We start from the raw sequence: 20,706 nt of genomic DNA on the forward strand, positions 1-20,706 counted from the left end.
ATAAGTAACAGTTTAAAAACTGTTTTAACAATTGTTCAATACGTAGATGCTTTACTTTTACTTGATGATAGGACTTCGTGCAAGCCTGTCTGGGTAGGTACGACCCACACATCATATACTCTACCTCTGTAATACTAATACTCTATTCCAACCATAATAGGAAAAAAACCATGAGAGCAAATTGACGCAATATCATTGGTTGAGAGTTTGATTAATCTATGATATTCTTTATTGTACTATTAAATTTGTGTGCAATAATTATAATATAATATTTTTATAATCAAAAAAATATTTAATATATAATCAGCTATCGACATTTCGGTTGGGTGTACGAGCAACACTAGTCTGCAGTGGAGGGCTGTCGCTCGCACGCGGGTACACTCGGCACACCACTAGCACCAAACTTTTATTTATTCTGTCAAATGCACACTTCGCTTTTTTTGAACGCAATATCGCTTTCGTCCATATACAATGTTCTTGATGTTATATTTAATTATATAATCTTTACATAAATTAATTAATATTCTATGTCAGACAAAAATCAAAACAAACTTAACACAGAAAATAGGAAAACTTGTTTACCGTCGGATAGATTCCATAAAAGCCTACGTCAACGTCATCGACATTCCAACCGTCTATAGATAATGGTGCTGAAAGATTAACATTACCTAGATCGCCAATGCGCCAGCAATCTTGGGAACTAAGATGTCCCTTGCACTTGTAGTTACACTGGCTCACTCACCCTTCATACCGGAACAGAACAATAGTGTGTACTTCTGTTTGGCGATAGAATATCTGATGTGTAACTGTGTGCGTCTGATGTGTATGTGGTAACTCAGTGGGGCTTGCACAAAGCTCTATCCCCAAGTAAAAAAAAGTACGTTTTGCTCATCATGGTCATACACACATTGGAAATGTGGAATACTCCTTCAGCGTCTGTGCTGATCATTACAATCCATTATCTCGAAGGTTAAATCTCCTAGCGCAAATCCTTCAATGGCGTTACTTCGTAGACTACACCAGTCCTCACCGCCAGGTATAATTGTGTTCAAGCGCAGACTTGTTGTAAATATATTTAATAGGGTTCGAGTCAACGATGTAATGTTAAATGTAAAAGTTAAGTTTCGTAATGTAGATTTTGTCAAGAAAAACCGACAAGAACATCAATGGCAATGGTTTTGTCTACAAACTAAGTAAATTTTAATTCCTTTATTCGACATAGAAGCATTACACTTACTTATTCACTACCACTGGTTCGGAAACGAAATCACCCTCACCTGAGAGGAACCAGCGAAAGAAACTCAGCGGGGTTTTATTGTTAATTTGTAATTGTTTACATATATTCAATTTAACATAGCAGAAGTCAAGCTAATAATACAATTTAATGATATTATTTTTCCATATAAATTGTTATGATTACAAATAAATATTATTTTAAATTAAACGGTCAAAGCAAGAGCTATTTGGTCCGAGGTCCCGGGCTCGATTCCCGGCTGAGTCGATGTAGAAAAAGTTCATTAGTTTTCTATGTTGTCTCTTAATATAGTTTGTTAAATGACGATTCAAAAGTGCTTGTAAAAGCCTACTTGAATAAAGTATATTTTGAATGATAGATGGATAGTTTTCGACAACAAAACAAAAATCCTAAGTCGACTCTTACGACAAATTCTCATGTAATTAATTATTCGCTTAAATCAATGTCAAAAACATTATCATAAAATTAAATAAATAAACATTGGACAGCATCACATACATTACTCTGATCCCAATGTAAGTAGCTAAAGCACTTTTGTTATGGTAATTCGTCAAAAGATTATTATTTTTTACCTACTTCAAAAAAAGGAGGTTATCAGTTCGACATGTATGTATGTAACATTGTTAGAATTGAATTATATTTGTGTATGATGATCCATTCAGGCTTCCAAGCACGTGTGCTTTATTTCGTAAGTGTATGTTTGTCCACGAATTTCTCGAAAACTAAAAGTCGTATTGAGATGATCATTCTTAATTTAAGTTAGGAACCCTTCAACTTAAGGAACAATGTAACTACTGGGGTCCAGTAGTTTCAGAGGTAAATTACTCGTAAGAAAATATAGGGAGGTAGTTGTATAGTTATTATTTATTATCGTCTTGGTGAAGGCAAAGGGATTGCACCATACAGCCTAACCTTCAGTATTATTTCCGAGTTTCTTAAATGTCTTAAATAGTCGAAGAAATAACTAACTCATAACTGTTTGATCAACTTCCGTGTTTGTTATAGTTCTTGAGTTATGTGCGCAGTCATTGATTAGACAATTTGTGAATAAATTACATTTATACAATATTAAACCTTGGATGAAAAAAAATATCTATTGCTATTCGTATTAAAATAGTAACTACTTAGTCTTGCCGGTTCTCGATAGAATCTATATTCCGAACCAATGTTAATTTTAATCAGTCTTGTAAAATGATTCAGAAGTTTTTCGAAAGTTCCTTTTGATTTCGAAATTACAACAGGCCCTAAACGAATCTCAAACAGAAATTTCTCTTAATTTTTAAATTAAAATTGTAAGCAGTGATTGTCTATGCGTTCGCACGTAACTCATCACGCGGTATAAGGGTTGGGTTCGATTTAGGGTGGAGTTCCGAAGTGAGCGAGATCGGAACAAATTAAATAAAAAGACGTACTGAACTATATTTCTTATATTATTAAATATATGTACTAACTAATATTGTGAAGAGGTAAAATTTGTTTGGGTATGTAGGGGGAGGGGGGGTTGTTATAGGTGTTGTAATCTCCGGAGTTAATGAACAAATTCTAAAATTATTTTCAATAGTAAAAAGCTTCATTATTCCTTAGCGCTCGCTATTGGGTCTAAATCATATTTATATGATATCATTTTCTTTATTAATAATTATTAATAATCGATTATAATCGAGGCAAAGTATCAGTTTAGTAGGTTTTGCTCCTCCGTTTGTCAGCCGTCCCTTTTCTTTTGCTAGAGTAGAAATAAGACAGAAGACCATTGAGCTGACACTAGTAATAATAAACCATATTTAAAGCTTAACTGCGTTACGTTGTGATTAGTTTCAAGGTCGATTTTATATGCAGCGTTTTTATGAGTAACGTTTGAAGGAAACGCTGATGCAATCAACGGTGTTACTTTATACGAAAATATTGTATAAACGCGATATTGCCATCGTAATCTACCAAAAGCTTTAGAACTGTTTCATGAGTACACACACTGAGATCCTTTGTTTTAAATTAATTTAAGAAGGCTCACCCTGATCAGCCATCTGATGTTAAGTATGTATCTCCTCATCACTGTTGTGTAAATCGTTTGGTCCACCATCAATGTATCACGTGATATGTGATCTAAGATGAAGTATTCGTTGAGTTTGTAAATTATATTTACTCTGGCTCATTGAGCCATCATATTGAAACACAATAATAAATGTATAACATTTTGATGTTGAGTGGGTAGATGTGACGTCAATTCAAATCAATTAAATGTCTTGTCACGAGACATTTAAAAAATAATTGAGACTTGATTGGGCAGTGATTAATACATAAGGATGTTATCCAAATATCGCGGGTTCGAATTCATGCAAGTACAATTAGGTTCTCATGTGCTTTACTTGTGCCTACAATTCATCTTCAAATGATGCTGTGTATCCGCAAACCGAAGCTGGATTAGCTCGTGGATTTAAAGATATATTTATATCAAGGTATATTACAAATAATAGGAACATATGATATTGATTCTATGCAATAACATATAAATACGCATATATGAAATGGTGAATGCCTACGTGATACTTTTTAGTATTACGTAAGAAATAAAAAAAACGGTATCTATCTCGATGGAAGGAAATATGTGTCTTCAAATCAAAATATACTTTATTCAAGTAGACATACGATCATTTTTGAAACATCGTTTATTTTTATTTTTTAATGGCATCGGTATGTCTCAAATATGTCACCTGATGGTAAGCTGTCACCGCTGCCCAAAGAAATTAGCGTCGTACGAAATTTAAAAAAAATCTTGCATTACCAATGTGCAACCTTGGGAAATGAGATATTACGTTCTTTATGCCCGTGGTTATACTGGCTAACTCATAATTCAAACCGGAACACAGCAATGCTAAGTAAGTACTGCTGTTTGGCGTTTGAATATCTGATGAATGGGTGCTACCTACCCAGACAGGTTAGGCTTGCACAAAGCCCTGCCACAATTACTATTTCCGAAAAACGGCTTAGTAGTATACATAGAACTTCTACCCGAAGTTAGTATCTTGTCACGCAGGTCAACTTCACCGAAGTTTTTGTTTGTCATGAAATAAGATCGGAATATACTTTACGAAAATGATCTTCTATTTTTCGTATGAAATCGATTGTCGGGTAACCCGAAAGCGTCTGTCGTATAAACAGCGGTCGACATGCATCGGCACGACGTGTTTGCTCAGGCTGAGCCTGTGGAGGGGTCTCTAAACTAGCGGCGTGATTTATTTATCAGGACAACCGTTATATATTTAAGTAACACCGACTTTGATACGGCGTTTTAATAAAATCTATATGTAATGTTTCAATAACTATTTTGCTTGGTTTAAATAAAAATATTATAGATTTCTTTTGTAATTAAAGTTATCTGACGTTTGAATGATGGTTGTTTGATTCAATGAATCCATTCACCAAAGAAGGCGCAACCTTCCAAGTTCAATTAATAATCTTATCGAATATAATGACATTTGTTTGTTTTTGCTGTCATTACTCGTAATCGTCGCACGCACACTGAGCAATCTCGTAAGCACCAGCTTAACTCACTCAACTGATACACTCTGATAAACAATTTAACATAGAGGGATGGGGGTTTGTTGTGAATGAATATATCTGTAATCAAGTAAAATTCCTCGCTATCTTGTACGATTGCACATCATTAGGTCCAGGGTTCAAATACTAATGAGAGTTTTTCATCCATAACCAATTTGGTTTACGGGATTTTATTGACCAAGTGTTTAAACTATTTCGTCTTGTTGCAGCTACCACTTCCGGCAAGGACAGGAGATCGCCCGACCAAGATGAAGCCAGATCCTCTCCGACTCCTGGACCACCAAGCCCACAAAATAATGGAACTGCAGGTAATTCTAATATAAGATTAAATAATCTATCCTAACACCTGTCCTTACCCTGACACGTGGAAATTCGTTTACAAAATGTAACAAAAAAATGTAATCAAATACATTAAATGTGTTATAATTGTCCATAGCCACGCTGTCTTCAACGGAATCTCTGTCGCCACCTCTTCCAGAAGGGTCTAGATCAGCTCCAGCGTTACAGCGCTTACGACGCTTCCTATCAGCGCTTCAGCAATTCGCTTCCGACGTGAGCGCTGATACAGGCGAACGAGTACGACAATTGATTTTCAGCCTTGTGGTAAGTGATATTAGTTATACTTTAACTCAAGGCACTTCTGCTAACAAACTAATATATCATGGAAAACTATATAAGTATGTTTGTGACGTTCCTGGCAGGCTGGAGTAGTGAACGTTGAAGATTTTCAAGTAGGCGTTCAGGAGTGCACGAACTATCCACTTCGTGCGTCTGTGCCTGGTTTCCTGAGGGCTTTGCTGCCCTTGGCGCAGAGGGACTTGCACGCGAAAGCGAGAAGAACTAAACAGGTACAATTTATTAAATAATAATAATTTTCCGAAATTGTCAACTGTATGTTGTGAGTGTTAGTACAGTACAGTTATACAGTTGACAATTTCGGAAAAGCTTAGTAAATATCAAGACTTAGCAATAGAACTGAAACGTCAGTGGCGTGCAGACACCATTCATATTGTTCCCATAGTCATCTCATCAACTGGGATCGTACCTAAAAGCCTACAACGCAGTCTCGATATATTACACATATCTCATCACACTAATCATTTACTCCAAAAGGCAGTAATCTTCAACACTTGCCGCCTCACCCGCAAGTTCCTTACGACCTCATCCATCTCAGCTGCCATTACCTAGCTCCTACTAGAGCTTGGCTACGGCCCGTGTGTGTAGGATTTAGTTACCTCATAAGAGAGAAAAAGTAAAATAACAATATAATAATAATAATAACATGAATGCAACAGGCGGCCTTATCGCTAAAACAGCGATCTCTTCCAGGCAACCTTTGGACATATGACTGGTTGTAAAATAAATTGGGGATTACTTACAAATATAAATTCTTTAATCAATAATTAAGCATACTTAGTTAAAAATAGAATCTACCACTGTTTGTATGTTGGAATATTTTGTAATATAAAATAGGTTGGTGGATTAGCAAGATCTGATGGTAAGTAGCCATCACCGTGCATAGACGCAGGCCCTGTAAGATATATTAGGCATACCTTACATAACCAATGTGACCCTTGTCCCCTATTTCCCTTGTGTCTGCAGTTACACTGGCTTACGAACTCTTCAAACCGGAACACAAAATACTTACTATTTCCGTTTGACGGTAGAATATTTTATGAGCAGGTGGTGTCTCCGCCATAGTTTATTAAATAATTTATTCCTTCTCAGACACCTCTACAATATATAAGATCACACGAACATCTCATATTGGAGTCTGGCGGGGACAGCAGCGACATTTTCGCGCCGCAACAAGGAACCGGTAACGAAGCGGCAGCAAAACGACGAGCTAGTGACCCGTAAGTGGAACTTATTTTTTTTCCTTTTTTCAGAATTTCCATCTTAGGTGCCAACAAAGGTGTTACGTTTTAAAAGGGACATACCTAACCTCTTTTCTGCCTACCTCTTTTCTATCTCGATTAAATATATTATAAGGTTTTCATAATCAATATATTAATAGACAGAGAAAAAAGGTATTGAACTGCAGTACCTATTCGTCGGTTTCTTTTATTAATGGCATCGGTGGGCAAATGGACCACCTGATTGTAGGTGACCACTTACTAGCCAGACATTGTTGCCAACCTTAGGAACAAAGACGCTATGTCTCTTGAGCCTGTAAATTTACTAAATCTAAATATACTGCTTGGTGATAAAGTATATGACCGATGTTTTCAACCGATTTCCAACCAATAAAAATTGGATAGATTTTGAAATTCCGAGTCATATGGTCTTGTCTTAGGAATATTTACATAAACTTTTTCAACAAATGATCTGAATTTATGAATCGGCAAAGTTAAACATATCCGGGAAATTTTTATTGTCACAGCTGTTATTGTTGGTGTTCGAAATAAGAGGTTTTGAAATCGATTAATAAAAATAAAATAAATAAATTCTCTCTCTACTATCTCATTGCCTCTATCGGTAATATCATTTAGAAAATGGTTTATAATTGTATTTTGTTTTTCTAATACTACAAAAAATCCTGTAAAAGTCTCACTACCGGGCTAAAGTTTGAGGGTCCCTCGCCGTTTGAGGGCAAAGTTAGTAGCTAGATGAATGGATGAATGGAGGTTTTCTCGCGATGTTTTCCTGGACCATCGGGACCGGGTTTTAAGGCCCTGGGGCTACAAAGAAGTGGATACCCTGGGCAACAGGGGAATGGAAGCCCCTAAATATTATTTTACAAATTAATTCGAACATTTTCATTCCTGTCAGACAGATTTGTAAATAATATGTCTAATTTTTATCAGTAACTTTTCAAATAATAATATTTTGTTAATTTGATTGTAGATATCGATTCTTATTAATATAGATTCTGAGAGATATATCAAAATCTCTATTGTGCATATGTCCGGGTTGTCCGTCCACCCATCCCATAACTCAAATTGTCCACATTAAAATTTAGTAACACATTTTCAAGCCCGCAATATCAAGTTGTAATACGATATAATTAATATGACATAAATTATGATTAAGATAATTCTTGCATCTGAAGCTAATCGTGACTGTGTCACTTGTTCTTTGACTAAAAGTCAGACGTGAATGTTCTACCAATAGCCTTCAAGAACACGCGTGTGTCGCGGACAGGTTATTCGCCTCACACCGCCGACTTTATCAAAACATAAGGCTGGCTGCCTGTGTTACATCCTGTTATATATCCGGTAATATTCTGTTTTCAATAGATATATATTTGTTGTACTCTTGGCATTTCTCATATTTATTTTTAAACATAATGACTTTCAGTAATCAAATATAAAATGGTGTTAATTAAAGTACGTAAGTACATATATATCTGATAGGCTTTTAGGTAAGAAGCTTTTAGGTACTCCGCAATTTTGTCGTATAACCAATGACTGATTTTTAACAACGATGAAATACATTTAATATTTACCGATTTTGCTCGCGGCAGCCCAAGGAACTGGCTGCACAGGACATATAGTGCACAAGTGTGTGCAAACACAGGTGCACTGACGTAAACCGAAACGACGGAAACGTCGAATGCTGCTCCATTTCAAATTAATTGTAGAGCCGAGATATCCCAGTTGTCAAAACATTTATATATAAGCCAAAGCTGCGGGTTCAAACACTCTACTTTCATAATTGTCGTGCTGAGCGGTAGAACAAAACTAAATCTCAATGGGAGAGGAGGCTTTAGCCAAGCAATGGGATTTTTCAAGTGTTAATTGTTATTTTTAGCTTATATACTTTCCTATTGTATATATATTTATTTAAAAAATATCTTATCTAAATAGGGAAACTTAAAATGTAAAACTGAATCTAATTGCAAAATTTGAGCGAAAACGTTAGAGCCCTGCCGAGATACACGAAACTTTACATACAAGGAATGCACATTTAATAAATTATGTGTATATTTTATATTATAGCTTCGAATTAGCTCTGTCGTTTCGTGTTCAGTGAAGGACCTACCTAAGACCCTGTCACTCGCATGCCACAGGGCATAGTTGACAAATTTTTGCGGTCCAGTCTTTGTAGGCTGTACGAGAAGTTATGTGTTTATGATAGATTTTACGTGTCCTTGTTTTAATAAACAAGCCGTTTTCCAAGGAGGTTTTGTGAATGAGGTCTTTTATTAATGGTTAATAGAATATCTGTTCAAAACATGAAAAGATAGTAGGTATCATATATCAATTAATAAGATCCCACAAGGGAAAGGGTAATTCACCATGTATGATGGTATTATATAAGACTAGCTAAACCTGCGGCTTTATCTGCGCGAAATTTATATCATTCGAGGGGTGAATTAAAAACAGTATTAAGCCTATGTTTTGCTCGAACCTACATTTCAAAGCTACATTAACTTATTTATTTATGCTTTATTGCACCAACACAAAATACTACATTATAACTAAGGATTAACATTTAAAAGTTGCATGAAACCAGGCGGCCTTATCGCTAAAACAGCGATCTCTTCCAGGCAACCTTTGGAAGAGGTCTGGTTGTAAAAAATGCTTTAGTGCTTGTTACTAACATTATTTTTATCTACATTTAATAAGACTAATTATCTAAAATTTTGTTTGACGACCTCCGTGGTCGAGTAGTGTATACACCGGTTTTCATGGGTACGCCACTCCGAGGTTCGATTCCCGGCCGAGTCGATGAGAAAAAGTAGTACCTTCGTTACTTCTGATTTTCCATAACACAAGTGCTTTAGCTACTTACATTGGGATCAGAATTATGTATGTGATGTTGTCCAATATTTACTTATTTATTTATTATTATTTATTTTATTTTATTGTTGTACGTGAATTGTACAGATGTTTTGCATGTGTTTAAAGAACTATAATTTCGTATAACTGTTTATGTATGTGTGAGTGTTAATAAAGTTCTTATTTACTGCGTTACATGTTCACGGTTCAAAGTTTTATATATAGGGATGTATTCAGAGAAACTACTTATAATTTCGTTATTACGTGGTTTCGTATGTACATAAGTTAAGGCCGCGGTTTTGTTTAGCGCTGAGTTACGGTACCATTTGGCAGAGTGCGCTAATGGGCATTCGTTAGCATGTGCGCGAAATGAGAGCTGAGTTATTAGAACCGGCGGGTTGGCGTGGCCTCGGGAGGCACGTATGTCGGAAAATTGGAAAATTATATCGAATTCGTGTAATGACTTCACTCTATACTATTCTATCTACAGTCTGTTTAATTTTTGTATCGTTTTACAATTAAATATATTTTGGAACATATTTTCATAACAATAATTAAGACGTTAATTTCCTCTTATTATCGCTATAATAGAAAAAGGGTCTAATCGTTTCAATTCAAGGACTTAGAAAAAATTTTTTTTTTTTTGGACCAGAAACCTTATTGGACCATATCGTCACAATACCATGAATAGTTTAGCAACCAACATAAGATAAAAATACATACACTGGCTAGATTATCCAAACACTGGCTAGATTCAACTTATAAATCGGTTCACATAAAACTTCAATTAGGATGGACATGGATTAGCAAAGTTAAGAGGACGGATTTTGCTGGATGAGTTTTATAATTGGTATTAAATGACGATAGCACTTGTACTGGACCACGCGTGGACTCGCTTGAGGAGATAAAAGTTACTGACAATAATTACAAGGGATCGGATTTAGAAACCGGAAGTGGGATTTTTACATACAAATTGAACCTTAAACGACTAATGGACCAGTTTATGATGATTGGTCACCATAGACATTGGTACTTCTAGAAGTATTAATCATTCCTTATTCAATCAATGGGGAATCAACCTTGGGGATTAAGATGCTATGACCTTTGTTGCTGTAGTTACACTGGCTCACCCTTCAAACCGGAATACAAAAATGTAAAGTACTGTTTGTTTGGCTGTTGAATGTGTAATTATTACGTGGTACCTTATATTTGACGGTAACGTATTTGATAAAATGAGTGGAACCTACCTAGTGGTTAGAACTCGTGCATCTTAACCGATGATTTCGGGTTCAAACACAGGCAGGCACCACTGAATTTTCATGTGCTTAATTTGTGTTTATAATTCATCTCGTGCTCGGCGGTGAAGGAAAAGATCGTGTGGAAACCTGCATGTGTCTAATTTCAACGAAATTCTGCCACATGTGTATTCCGCCAACCCGCATTGGAGCAGCTTGGAATATGCTCCAGACCTTCTCCTAAAAGGGAGAAGAGGCCTTTAGCCCCGCAGTGGGAAAATTTACATGCTAAAAAAAAAACCTACCTAGTCGAAAAAGCCGTTGCAAAAAACCTACCCAGAAGGTAATATACCTCACATTCATATATTTGATATCAGTACGAATTGCATCCCTCAAAAAAAGTAATTTAAAACATTAGATTAAAGATATCATAATCTTAAATTAAATTCCCCGAGTTCGGCCTTTGATAAAACTAAAAGCTATTGCATAAATAATTAAATATCCATCGCAAAGACCGGCGAGCAGTGCTATCTCACAAACAGCGGCCTCTTGTTTCGATCATTATTTATTACTGAATGAACAAACTAGCGCGCCGCGTACTGAGCTCGGCTGAAGAGTTGAAATCATGGCGGTTTTTAATCACGAGCCTCTTTTTCTAATTGCACTGCATTGCACGAATGATAAATGAATAATCTGTACTGATATTATATAGAAAAAGGAAATTAACTGTGTATGTTTGTCTGTTGGTCTTTAACAGTCAAACCACTGAATCGAATTTGATGAAATTTAAAGTAATTAGTTTGAACATTGACGTTTTTATACATAAAGCCGGACGAAAAAACGCGAGAAAAACCGCGGGCGACCATCAGTTATCATAAGCGAAATGCCACCCCATTACAAGACTTGAAATTTAGCATAGTTACTCCCTTCGCGACGTAAACGCTCCCAACGGTGGTAATTTTTTCTTTATACAGGAGAAGCGGAAAGGACGCTGTCACCTAATGACCTACGAGTAAAGTAATGTTTAAAGCGGGTGTACCTCGAGGTACAGCTGGTATGGTATACATAAAGTCAAGTCGTTTGCGATACATCGGTTTTTGGTGGTAGGATTTCGTGTAATCATGTCTGCGTAGGTGCCACCCAATCACCATATAGTTTACCAAACAGCAATACTTAGCAGTAGTGTACCGGTTCAGTGTAACTACTAGCACAAGGATTATAATTTCTTAGCTCCCAGGGTTAGAGCGCTTGTGCCCTATAAGAAATGTTTAATGTATCTTACAGCATCAATGTCAAAAAAACGACGTAAATAAAATAATATTTCCGTCTTTCCTAGCCGAAAAATAAATATATTTTTATATTAACAAGTTGTGTATATTTGTACCCGTGTGAAACCGGGGCGTTTAGCTAGTTACGTAAGACTTATATAATTTCATAGTGTTAATGACACATAGCCCAAGAGAATTAATTAGCGGGGTCAGTAACGCACGTTGCAGCTCGGGTTCCGCGCCCGCTCGCAGCACGGACCGCATCATGGAACTTCGCCAATACACGCATTGTAGTCGATTGCATTTGAAAGATCGTTATCTATACGCGGTTTTTGGACCGCGTTCAATTAATTACCGAAACTTTTAAACAATGCCACGGCTTGGTTTAGCAGATATACAGTCCTTTGTTGATTAAATAATAATGGCTTTCGATATTAACTTTGCTTTTGTACTTATTCAAAACAATATTAATATCTCATTAATTATTATATCGGCTATCGTATAATTTTATAATTATATTTTGATTGTTCTATTTTTGAGATTTTAATTAAACTGGTGCAAAGTTCAAATTTCTGATTGGAAATGATTTCGAGCTAACTTAAATCAAAGCCGAGATGGCCCAGTGGTTAGAAGGCGTTCATCTTAGCCGATGATTGCGGGATGAAGCACCACTGAATTTTCACATACTTAATTTGTGTGTATAATTCCTTTCTTTCTCGGCGACGGAGGAAAACATCGTGACGAAACTTGCATGTGTCTAATTTCAACGAAATTCTGCCACATGTGTATTCCACCAACCCGCATTGGAGCGTGGTGAAATATGCTCCAAACCTTCTTCTCAAAGGGAGAGGAGACCTTAGCCCAGTAGTGGGAAATCTACAGGCTGCTAATGTAATGTAGATAAAAGGCTCAGCCCAGCGGCTCAGAAGATTAGAAGCGCCTGCGTCCATCATAACTATTTATTAAATGTCGTGTATTGTCACTCTTTCTAACATTAGTAAAAGACAAAGAATTAATATTTTGAAGATGCAACCGCTGTGATGAACTCCTGACGGATTTGGGCTAGGGCGACAATTCTCATCGTAGACGCTATGCAAAAAAGTTTTTTTTTTATTTCACTGGGTTTACAGTATGTAATTATATTCTTAGCTTTAAAGTTTAATTTGTTACGCGGACAATCAAATGATACTTATAGAGGTCACTACAGCCCCCAAAATAAGTTCAACTGAACCTTCAAACCGGAACACAATAGTATTGCTGCATGGCGGTAGAATATATGATGAGTGGGTGGTACCTTCCCAGGTGAACACGCACAAAAGCCTACCACCAATATGTTCAATTCAATTAAACTCCGTTCCGATTACGCCTTAGAAGTTATCTTTTGTCTCGTGTATTGGAAACTCGAGAACAAGTCCCGGTGGTTGTGATTTGTTTTTAACTAATAAATCTTACTTTTGAATTCCATTTCTCTTTGAAATATCTATAAATTATTTTAACGCGTTGATCAAGATAATATATTGAAGGTCACTTCTGCTAATAGATGTTGACTTATTTAATCTTAAATTAAATAGTATATATACTAGGATATTGGGTTAAAATTCAATAAATGAGGCATGTTAAGCTGCCGGCAGAGGCGCATTAAAAGCCTCTTTGAATAAATATTTAGATTTTGACTGCCGCGTTGGTCTAGTGGCTAGATATAAGGCCGCATATACCGAGGTTCTAGGTTCAAAACCAAAAATTGGGTTGTTTTGCTAAAAAATTCTGAACTGGGAAGTGTGTATTCTCCCATACTCTATGGAAAGCAAGTAAAGTCGTTAGTCCTGCTCGTGAGCTCTTTCGGGTTATGAGAGTGAGGGAATAGAGAGTGCCCCTGTGTACGCACACACTTGTGCACTATATTATGTCCCGCGTAATGAGCTGGTCTCCCTTGAGCTTAGCCAGCCTGACTGACAGAGCCAGGGCGCAATCATCATGATTATCATCTCATGATAACTTTGATTTTGATGGATTATAAATAAACGAGTACGTTTGTTGGTTAGTTTTGTAAAATTTTGAGCAAACTTGATGCTTTTAATACATTTAATTAATTAAATTAAGGAAGCACTCGTTTGTGGAGAATAATCTATACTAATATTATAAATGGGAAAGTATCTGTATGTTGCTCTGTCACGGCCAAACGACTGTACCGAATTAGATAAAATCGGTTTGAAATTGGTATAAAGCAACCTGGAACTCCATGGAATATAGGCATACAGGCTTTTTATGCCTAGCTTATTGCCAGTTTTATCAATCAGCTGGACATCATAGGTTTCCAAATTATTGGGAATGTTATGTTTATAACTTTATCTACCTTATACAGTCTCGGATGTGTTGTTGCCTTGCCGATTAAGTTAGAAAAATACTCATTACGTAATTATTACAGACTTTGTACAGCTTACGCCTATTGGTTAAAGTTTAGTGACATTTCACTCGATCACGAATATTGTTACAGCTTCTATGACCCTCAAACAAACGGTTCTCATGATGAGTACCCGCCGCACGCGAAACGCCCGAGCCTGTTCAACCCCTCTCCCTTCTACCCGCTGCCCAGCAATGCGAGTTTGTTCGACTACCATTCCTACCACAGCTATCATACCGCACAAGAAACTGGCTACGAAAGGCGAGATGGTAAGTTTTAAAAACTTCATTAGAGTTTTTTTTTTAATACAATTCATAGATACCCGGTACTCTAATGGGGGTAAACCAATGTCTCAGGAATCAGTTCCTTATTATACGCTTTCGCCCTACTATATGTGTTCTTCTTATAAATTCATATAATAATGATTTTGCAAGAGTTTAGCTTAATTACCAACAAAAATATCAGAAATATTGTACTCTGTGTCATATTTTTTAGTTTCATCTACATATTTCAGCATAAGAATAATATTAATTAGTATTTAAGAACATAAACAAATTATGACAGTGTTTTTAATACAATAAATATTTGGTATAATACGAAAAAGATTTTCAAAGCTGATATTTCCAAGTCTAAATGATTCGTGATATTAGGTGGCATCACAGTCCGAGATGTGTCATCCATGAATGCCCCATTTACGGAACCGAGACCAGCAGGATTGCTGAAGAGCGATGACGAATGGAAGAACATCAATACGATGCTGAACTGCATCCTCAGCATGGTGGAGAAAACAAAGAGAGCGCTGGCCATCTTACAACAGAGAGGTAAGTTTTAGACATTAAATTACACAAGATAGCCCGGTGGCAAGACTAAGTGGGTACGTGGATACTACTTAACTTTCATCTATTTAAATAAACTGATGAAGAAGAAAGAAAATTTGCGGTGAAGGAAAACAACGTGAGAAAATTTGCAATGTTGGATAAAATACAGCTGTATGTAACAAACCGCACAGGATCATCAGTGATAAGACTTCGAAATTCATGCGTGTGATTAAGTTAAGAGAAGACTTACCAGATTTAATGTTTGGCAAAAGTTATTTTCATAGGATCTTATGAATCCCAAGATAAGTTATAGTTCCATAGACTCCCCTGGAAGTCCAAGACTTATAAAGCGATACAAATAAATAAAACAACATAATAAGGTTATGTTTATTTTCTGCCCTCTTTAAACGCAATTCTATCTTCATCAGGAATTGAACCAACTGAGAGCAATGACATCAAACGAGCAGCGAGCGAAATCATGGCTTCAGCGGTACGACAGACAGAGGAGAGAGTCGCTGAAGTCAGGAGACGAGCTGAAGATGCTGTGAATCAGGTGAGATATTAATAAAATCAAAGCATTATTTCAGAGAGGTTTTCTAGTTTTTTACTTCTGTATTGGCAATAAAATAGATTAAATTAAATGTAAAGCAATCATGATAAGTCGTTTTATGTTTTTGTATATGATGGTAAGTGGTCACCCATAGACATTGACCCCGTAAAAATATTAATCATTCTTTAAAACACCGATGCACTAACCTATTCTTGGGAAATGAAATGTCCTTATTTATGTCCTTCGTGCCTGTAGGTATACTGACTCATTCACCTTTCCAACCAGAAATATGAAATAAAGAGTAATGCTTTTTTGTGTGCTACCACACACTCTTCAGATATCCAGGCGGGCTTGCACAATTCTACCATTACATTAAATACTACATATGTATGTACTATTCTACGATCAGGGTCAGTGAGCCAATGTAATTACGTAAGGGATAATTGTCCTTTCTTAGGCACTGCTAATGTAGGCGCTCAAAAGTTCAGGTATTCCTTCAGTGTTTCAGTTGCCAATTAAACATTTTGGAGGAACTAGTAATATTTTGATGACTTATTTATTGTTCGGAAATTATTGATCGATTTTGAGATTATGTTTTTATGTTCTGAGCACACAGTTCAATTTGACTTTGTCCAGGTAAAACGTCAAGCACTGTTGGAGCTGCAGCGGGCGGTGGGCGCTGCTGAGTCTAAGGCACTGGAACTGGTGTCAGCGGAGCGCGGCAAAGTGGAGCGCAGACACTCGCCACCCCCCGGGCGAGACCTCAGCCCTAGCGCATCGGGACAACAGAATGTAAGGCTGTATTCATTATTTGACAAGATATGTATGACAATGCTGTGTGCAATCTGGTATATAAAACTAAACAAACTTCTGTCAAAGATTAATATTTATTTGCTGTGTTTCGGTTTAAAAGTGATTGAGTCAGTGTCTTCACTGGTACATTCCCGTTGCGTATAAGTAAGGAACAGTTAATATTTCTTTGTGTGACCACTATGTGTAAGTATCTATGTGACCACTTACCAGCACATGATAGTAAATAGCTCATTTGTTCGTATTTAGGTAAAATAGCCAATGATTGGCGGGTACCCATGCAAACCTGCACAAATCCTACCGTCGCTAACAAAATATTATAATAATAATAATTAATGGTCTGTTGTCCAGTGTTGCTGGAACTGCGGCCGCAAGGCGCAGGAGACGTGTTCGGGCTGCAACGCGGCGCGCTACTGCGGAGCGTTCTGTCAACACAAGGACTGGGAAAATCATCACCAGGTATTCTTATTTTCATATATTCTATTTTATAATAAATTTGGACCTACTTTCTATCTATTAAAAAATTCCCAACCACCATTTAAGTTTTTTAAACATAACCTTTTTCAAATAACATGACATATAATTTCAGGTGTGCAGCGGTCGCGACCAAAAACCAACGACGTTACAGCGCACTTCCCCCCCAACGACCACAACTCTCACGAAAACCCTCCCCCGCTCAACAACCCCCATCACCACCCCGACTATACCGACAACGGCCACCGATAACCGCCTGTCACTCACCACGCTCAACTCCGCCGAGCGATTGTTGACGACCAGTCAGGAGAGAAACCTGGGATCTAATTCTGAACGAATTGCTCTGGCGACGCTGTCATCAGCTCAGGGGCTGATCGGAGCGATCGGGGGGAAGAAATGACGCCTCAATAGGGACTTTTTGGGGAACACGATAAAGTTCCCCAGAAAGATAAGACGGTAAACCTCTTAACCTTCGAATAATCACTTGAGATGTTCTGTGACGAGTTGTGTAATTTCTAAATTCGTTTTAATGTAAATGTATATATTTCATTTGGTTACATATTGTACAAAAGTCAATCTCACTCCAAATACATTGAAGATCTGCATTATAAGCTGCACATCTATTAATTCCCAGTGGAACAACGTTGTGAAACAAGTTCCGAGTCTTCTCCGTAAATGGCCCATGAGGCCTTTGTCCAGCAATGGAAATAAAAACAATTGACTTTTGTACAATTTGTAATGAAAAATAATGTATAAGATCTTGTTTTGAGCGTTTGTAAATATATGTTATTTTGTGTCGTAATTAATATTTAACTTGATTGTATATTTAGGATAGTTTTAGGATCTTTTGTAGTTTTAATAAGTAGTATTGGTTCTGATTGTAGTTCACAATTTAAACTAAACTAATTCCAAAAGACTAAATAATTACTATACTTTCCAACCTCGCTCATTAGAAAGAGATGACTGTACTTTTATTAGTGTCAAATTAGTTTAGTTTAAATTCAAATTGTTGAATAATCAGGACCAATTTATAACAAATCCTGTATTTAATTTTATTTACAAGATTTAAAATGGCGACTCCGTTTTGCCCGTGGCTAAGGTTTAGTCCATACATTATCCGGGTGCGAAGAATTTAAATGATAGCATTATGTTAGGAACAGATTTGATTTGACCTTTTTCTGGCTTTTTCAATAATCCAATTGTAAAAGAGTAAATGGAAGAAGAGTCATCGGGGTCAATCTCGTTGATTAATAAACTATCTGCGCGAGATATACTTTAATATACAAGAGTGCGTTAACGCACTTACTGTACTTGGCGCACTTGCACCCTGTATTCCTCGAAACGGCAATCTGGCACAATCTGAATATCTTCAAATGAAAACAAGCGCTTAATTAAAACGCATTATTCGAACATCAAGGCATAAATTTAAGATATTTTCTGCCTCGCACTATGTGTAATTTATAAGCCCGAAACCAAAAGTTCTGCAACGCTCTGCAGGACTGGTGTTGCAGAGCGTCATGAGCCTCCAGCTAATTTATCTAGGCCATTAACAACAAGCAGCTACTGAGAATTTCCAACAGAAAAACCCAAACAAATATTGACTTAAATCTCAGGACTCTTTATTATAATCTAGTGAATAAATCAATGTGGGTTTCCCCTACATGCCTCTTTAATCTGGTTCGTCTCTGGCCCAAATAGCCTGAGCTTTCAAAACTATTATGCAGAATGAACAGCGGTAGAATCAATAATTAAAGAAGCGAACCAGACTTGAGTATTTTTTGTGCAACATGCAAAAATTGTTCTACATAGACACATCAAAAATTGTCTGGAAGAGTTCAACAACAATAATCCTTTAAGTTATTCAAAGAATATTACTTGTCGATGTTAATTTTTTAAAGATTTATTTTAAAATATTTCCTTTATTATTTATTAAAATAATATTATTTATGTTCATAGTATTTATTCTTTGTGCCATATTTAAGTTTTAGTTGTAAATATTATGTAATAATATTGAAATAAATATTTATAGTTATTTCATAAATAATTTATTGTGATGCAACATTAACATTTAAAAGTGAATGTTCAGCTCTTTTAACATAAATTTGTGTCTGTCTTGGGTTGTGAGGTTACGGGTTAGGAAGCCGACTGGCATTATTATTTACCCGATTATTCAGACGAGAAAGTATTTGACTACATCAAAAACTTCATTCGGCTTAGTTATCCAGATGTTCGAAATTTATCGGGAAAACATCGAAATACATAGCTAATAATAACAGCTTAATATGGCCGCTGACAGCTGTCATATTTAAAAACCGAATCTTATTGTTAAAAAAAAAAAAAGATTTCTACGTGGTTATATTTTAAAATAAATATCAAATAATCTGAAATATATAATAGCATTATATAATAAATGTTCCTTTACATAAGTATATAAGATGTCACTTAAAATTCACTCACATTTTTTATCTTAAAGCACCTTTTTCTATGTTTCCTAGTAACGATGTGCAATATTAATTATTATTAATTTGTAAATTTTTCGAATTTAATATTGTTAAGATTTGTGTATATAAGTATATAGTTTTAAGAATTCATTCCGTATTTATGTCTAGTTCATGAAATATAAGAAAAATTAGTAACTGGTAACATTGGCGTTTTATTTTTTAATTATTACTATTATTACATTAACTGTCGGGCTTAAAATAGCAATACAATCATTTAAAGTAAAAGTATAATTTAATCAACAAGACATTTGCTTGTATTTTCAAAAAGTAATTTTACTATATAAGGTATATTCAGTAATCATCCCTTCATCATTGTCCAAAATTCATCAAAACAGGCTCAAGCCCTGACGTTAAAAATAGGCCGAACAGCTCTCTTTAAGTGAATGCACTTTCTAAGTCTGAAGCGGTACCAAAATAATTGTTTTAGAGTCATACTAACAGACGTTAAATGTCCCTATCGGGTTCTTTTTGTGTAACAGTTTATTTTTCGTGCACGCTTCCTCACAGCGTATTCCTTTGCCGTATGAGATAAATTCTAAACACAAATTTAAGCACATGAAATATAAGCAATCCTTACCCGGGTTCGAACTCACAAGCTAACCCAGTGGGTCATCTCAGCTTTTACAATTTTATTTAAAATCTAGCGGTGCCCGCGACTTCGTGCGCGTTTGAATTTAACAAAAAATAATAACTTTGTAGTTACTCCTTATTACATCAGCTATCTGCCAGTGAAAGTCCCGTCAAAATCGGTCCAGCCGTTCCAGAGATAAGGCGGAACAAACAGACAGACAGACAATAAATTGGAAAATATAAATATTTTGGTACCTGTATGTACCGTGTACACATACATATGCATTTAGTAAAAAGCGGTTATTTTAATGTTACAAACAGACACTCCAATTTTATTATATGTGTTAATATATTATATTATATGTATGTATTGATCAAAAACATTTTCTTGAAGATATAAACGTTGACATATTTTATGGTCAGACATCTTTACAGCGAGCAGTTTCGTCCTTGAATAATAAAAGTTATATCTAATTGGATTAGAATTCTACGGAAGTTTTTATGATTTAAGATAACTCTAGCCTCATTTGGACTGATATTATTAT

The 20,706-nt window shown here is 36.0% G+C and overlaps 1 protein-coding gene across 1 annotated transcript in view; it reads left to right on the forward strand.

Moving 5' to 3' along the window:
- Positions 1–18,924, forward strand: part of LOC125073423 (protein CBFA2T2) — a 78,067-nt gene extending 59,143 nt beyond the window's left edge. The window contains exons 3-12 of the mRNA XM_047684246.1: positions 5,020–5,118; positions 5,247–5,413; positions 5,512–5,658; positions 6,539–6,666; positions 14,532–14,707; positions 15,089–15,259; positions 15,685–15,809; positions 16,443–16,598; positions 16,968–17,075; positions 17,206–18,924. Of these exons, the coding sequence (XP_047540202.1) occupies positions 5,020–5,118; positions 5,247–5,413; positions 5,512–5,658; positions 6,539–6,666; positions 14,532–14,707; positions 15,089–15,259; positions 15,685–15,809; positions 16,443–16,598; positions 16,968–17,075; positions 17,206–17,490 (1,562 nt within the window). The 3' untranslated portion in view covers positions 17,491–18,924. The remainder of the gene's footprint in view (positions 1–5,019; positions 5,119–5,246; positions 5,414–5,511; positions 5,659–6,538; positions 6,667–14,531; positions 14,708–15,088; positions 15,260–15,684; positions 15,810–16,442; positions 16,599–16,967; positions 17,076–17,205) is intronic.
- Positions 18,925–20,706: the final 1,782 nt, after the last annotated feature.

Source organism: Vanessa atalanta, chromosome 24 (assembly GCF_905147765.1).
Source record: "Vanessa atalanta chromosome 24, ilVanAtal1.2, whole genome shotgun sequence".
NCBI classification, from domain to species: domain Eukaryota; kingdom Metazoa; phylum Arthropoda; class Insecta; order Lepidoptera; family Nymphalidae; genus Vanessa; species Vanessa atalanta.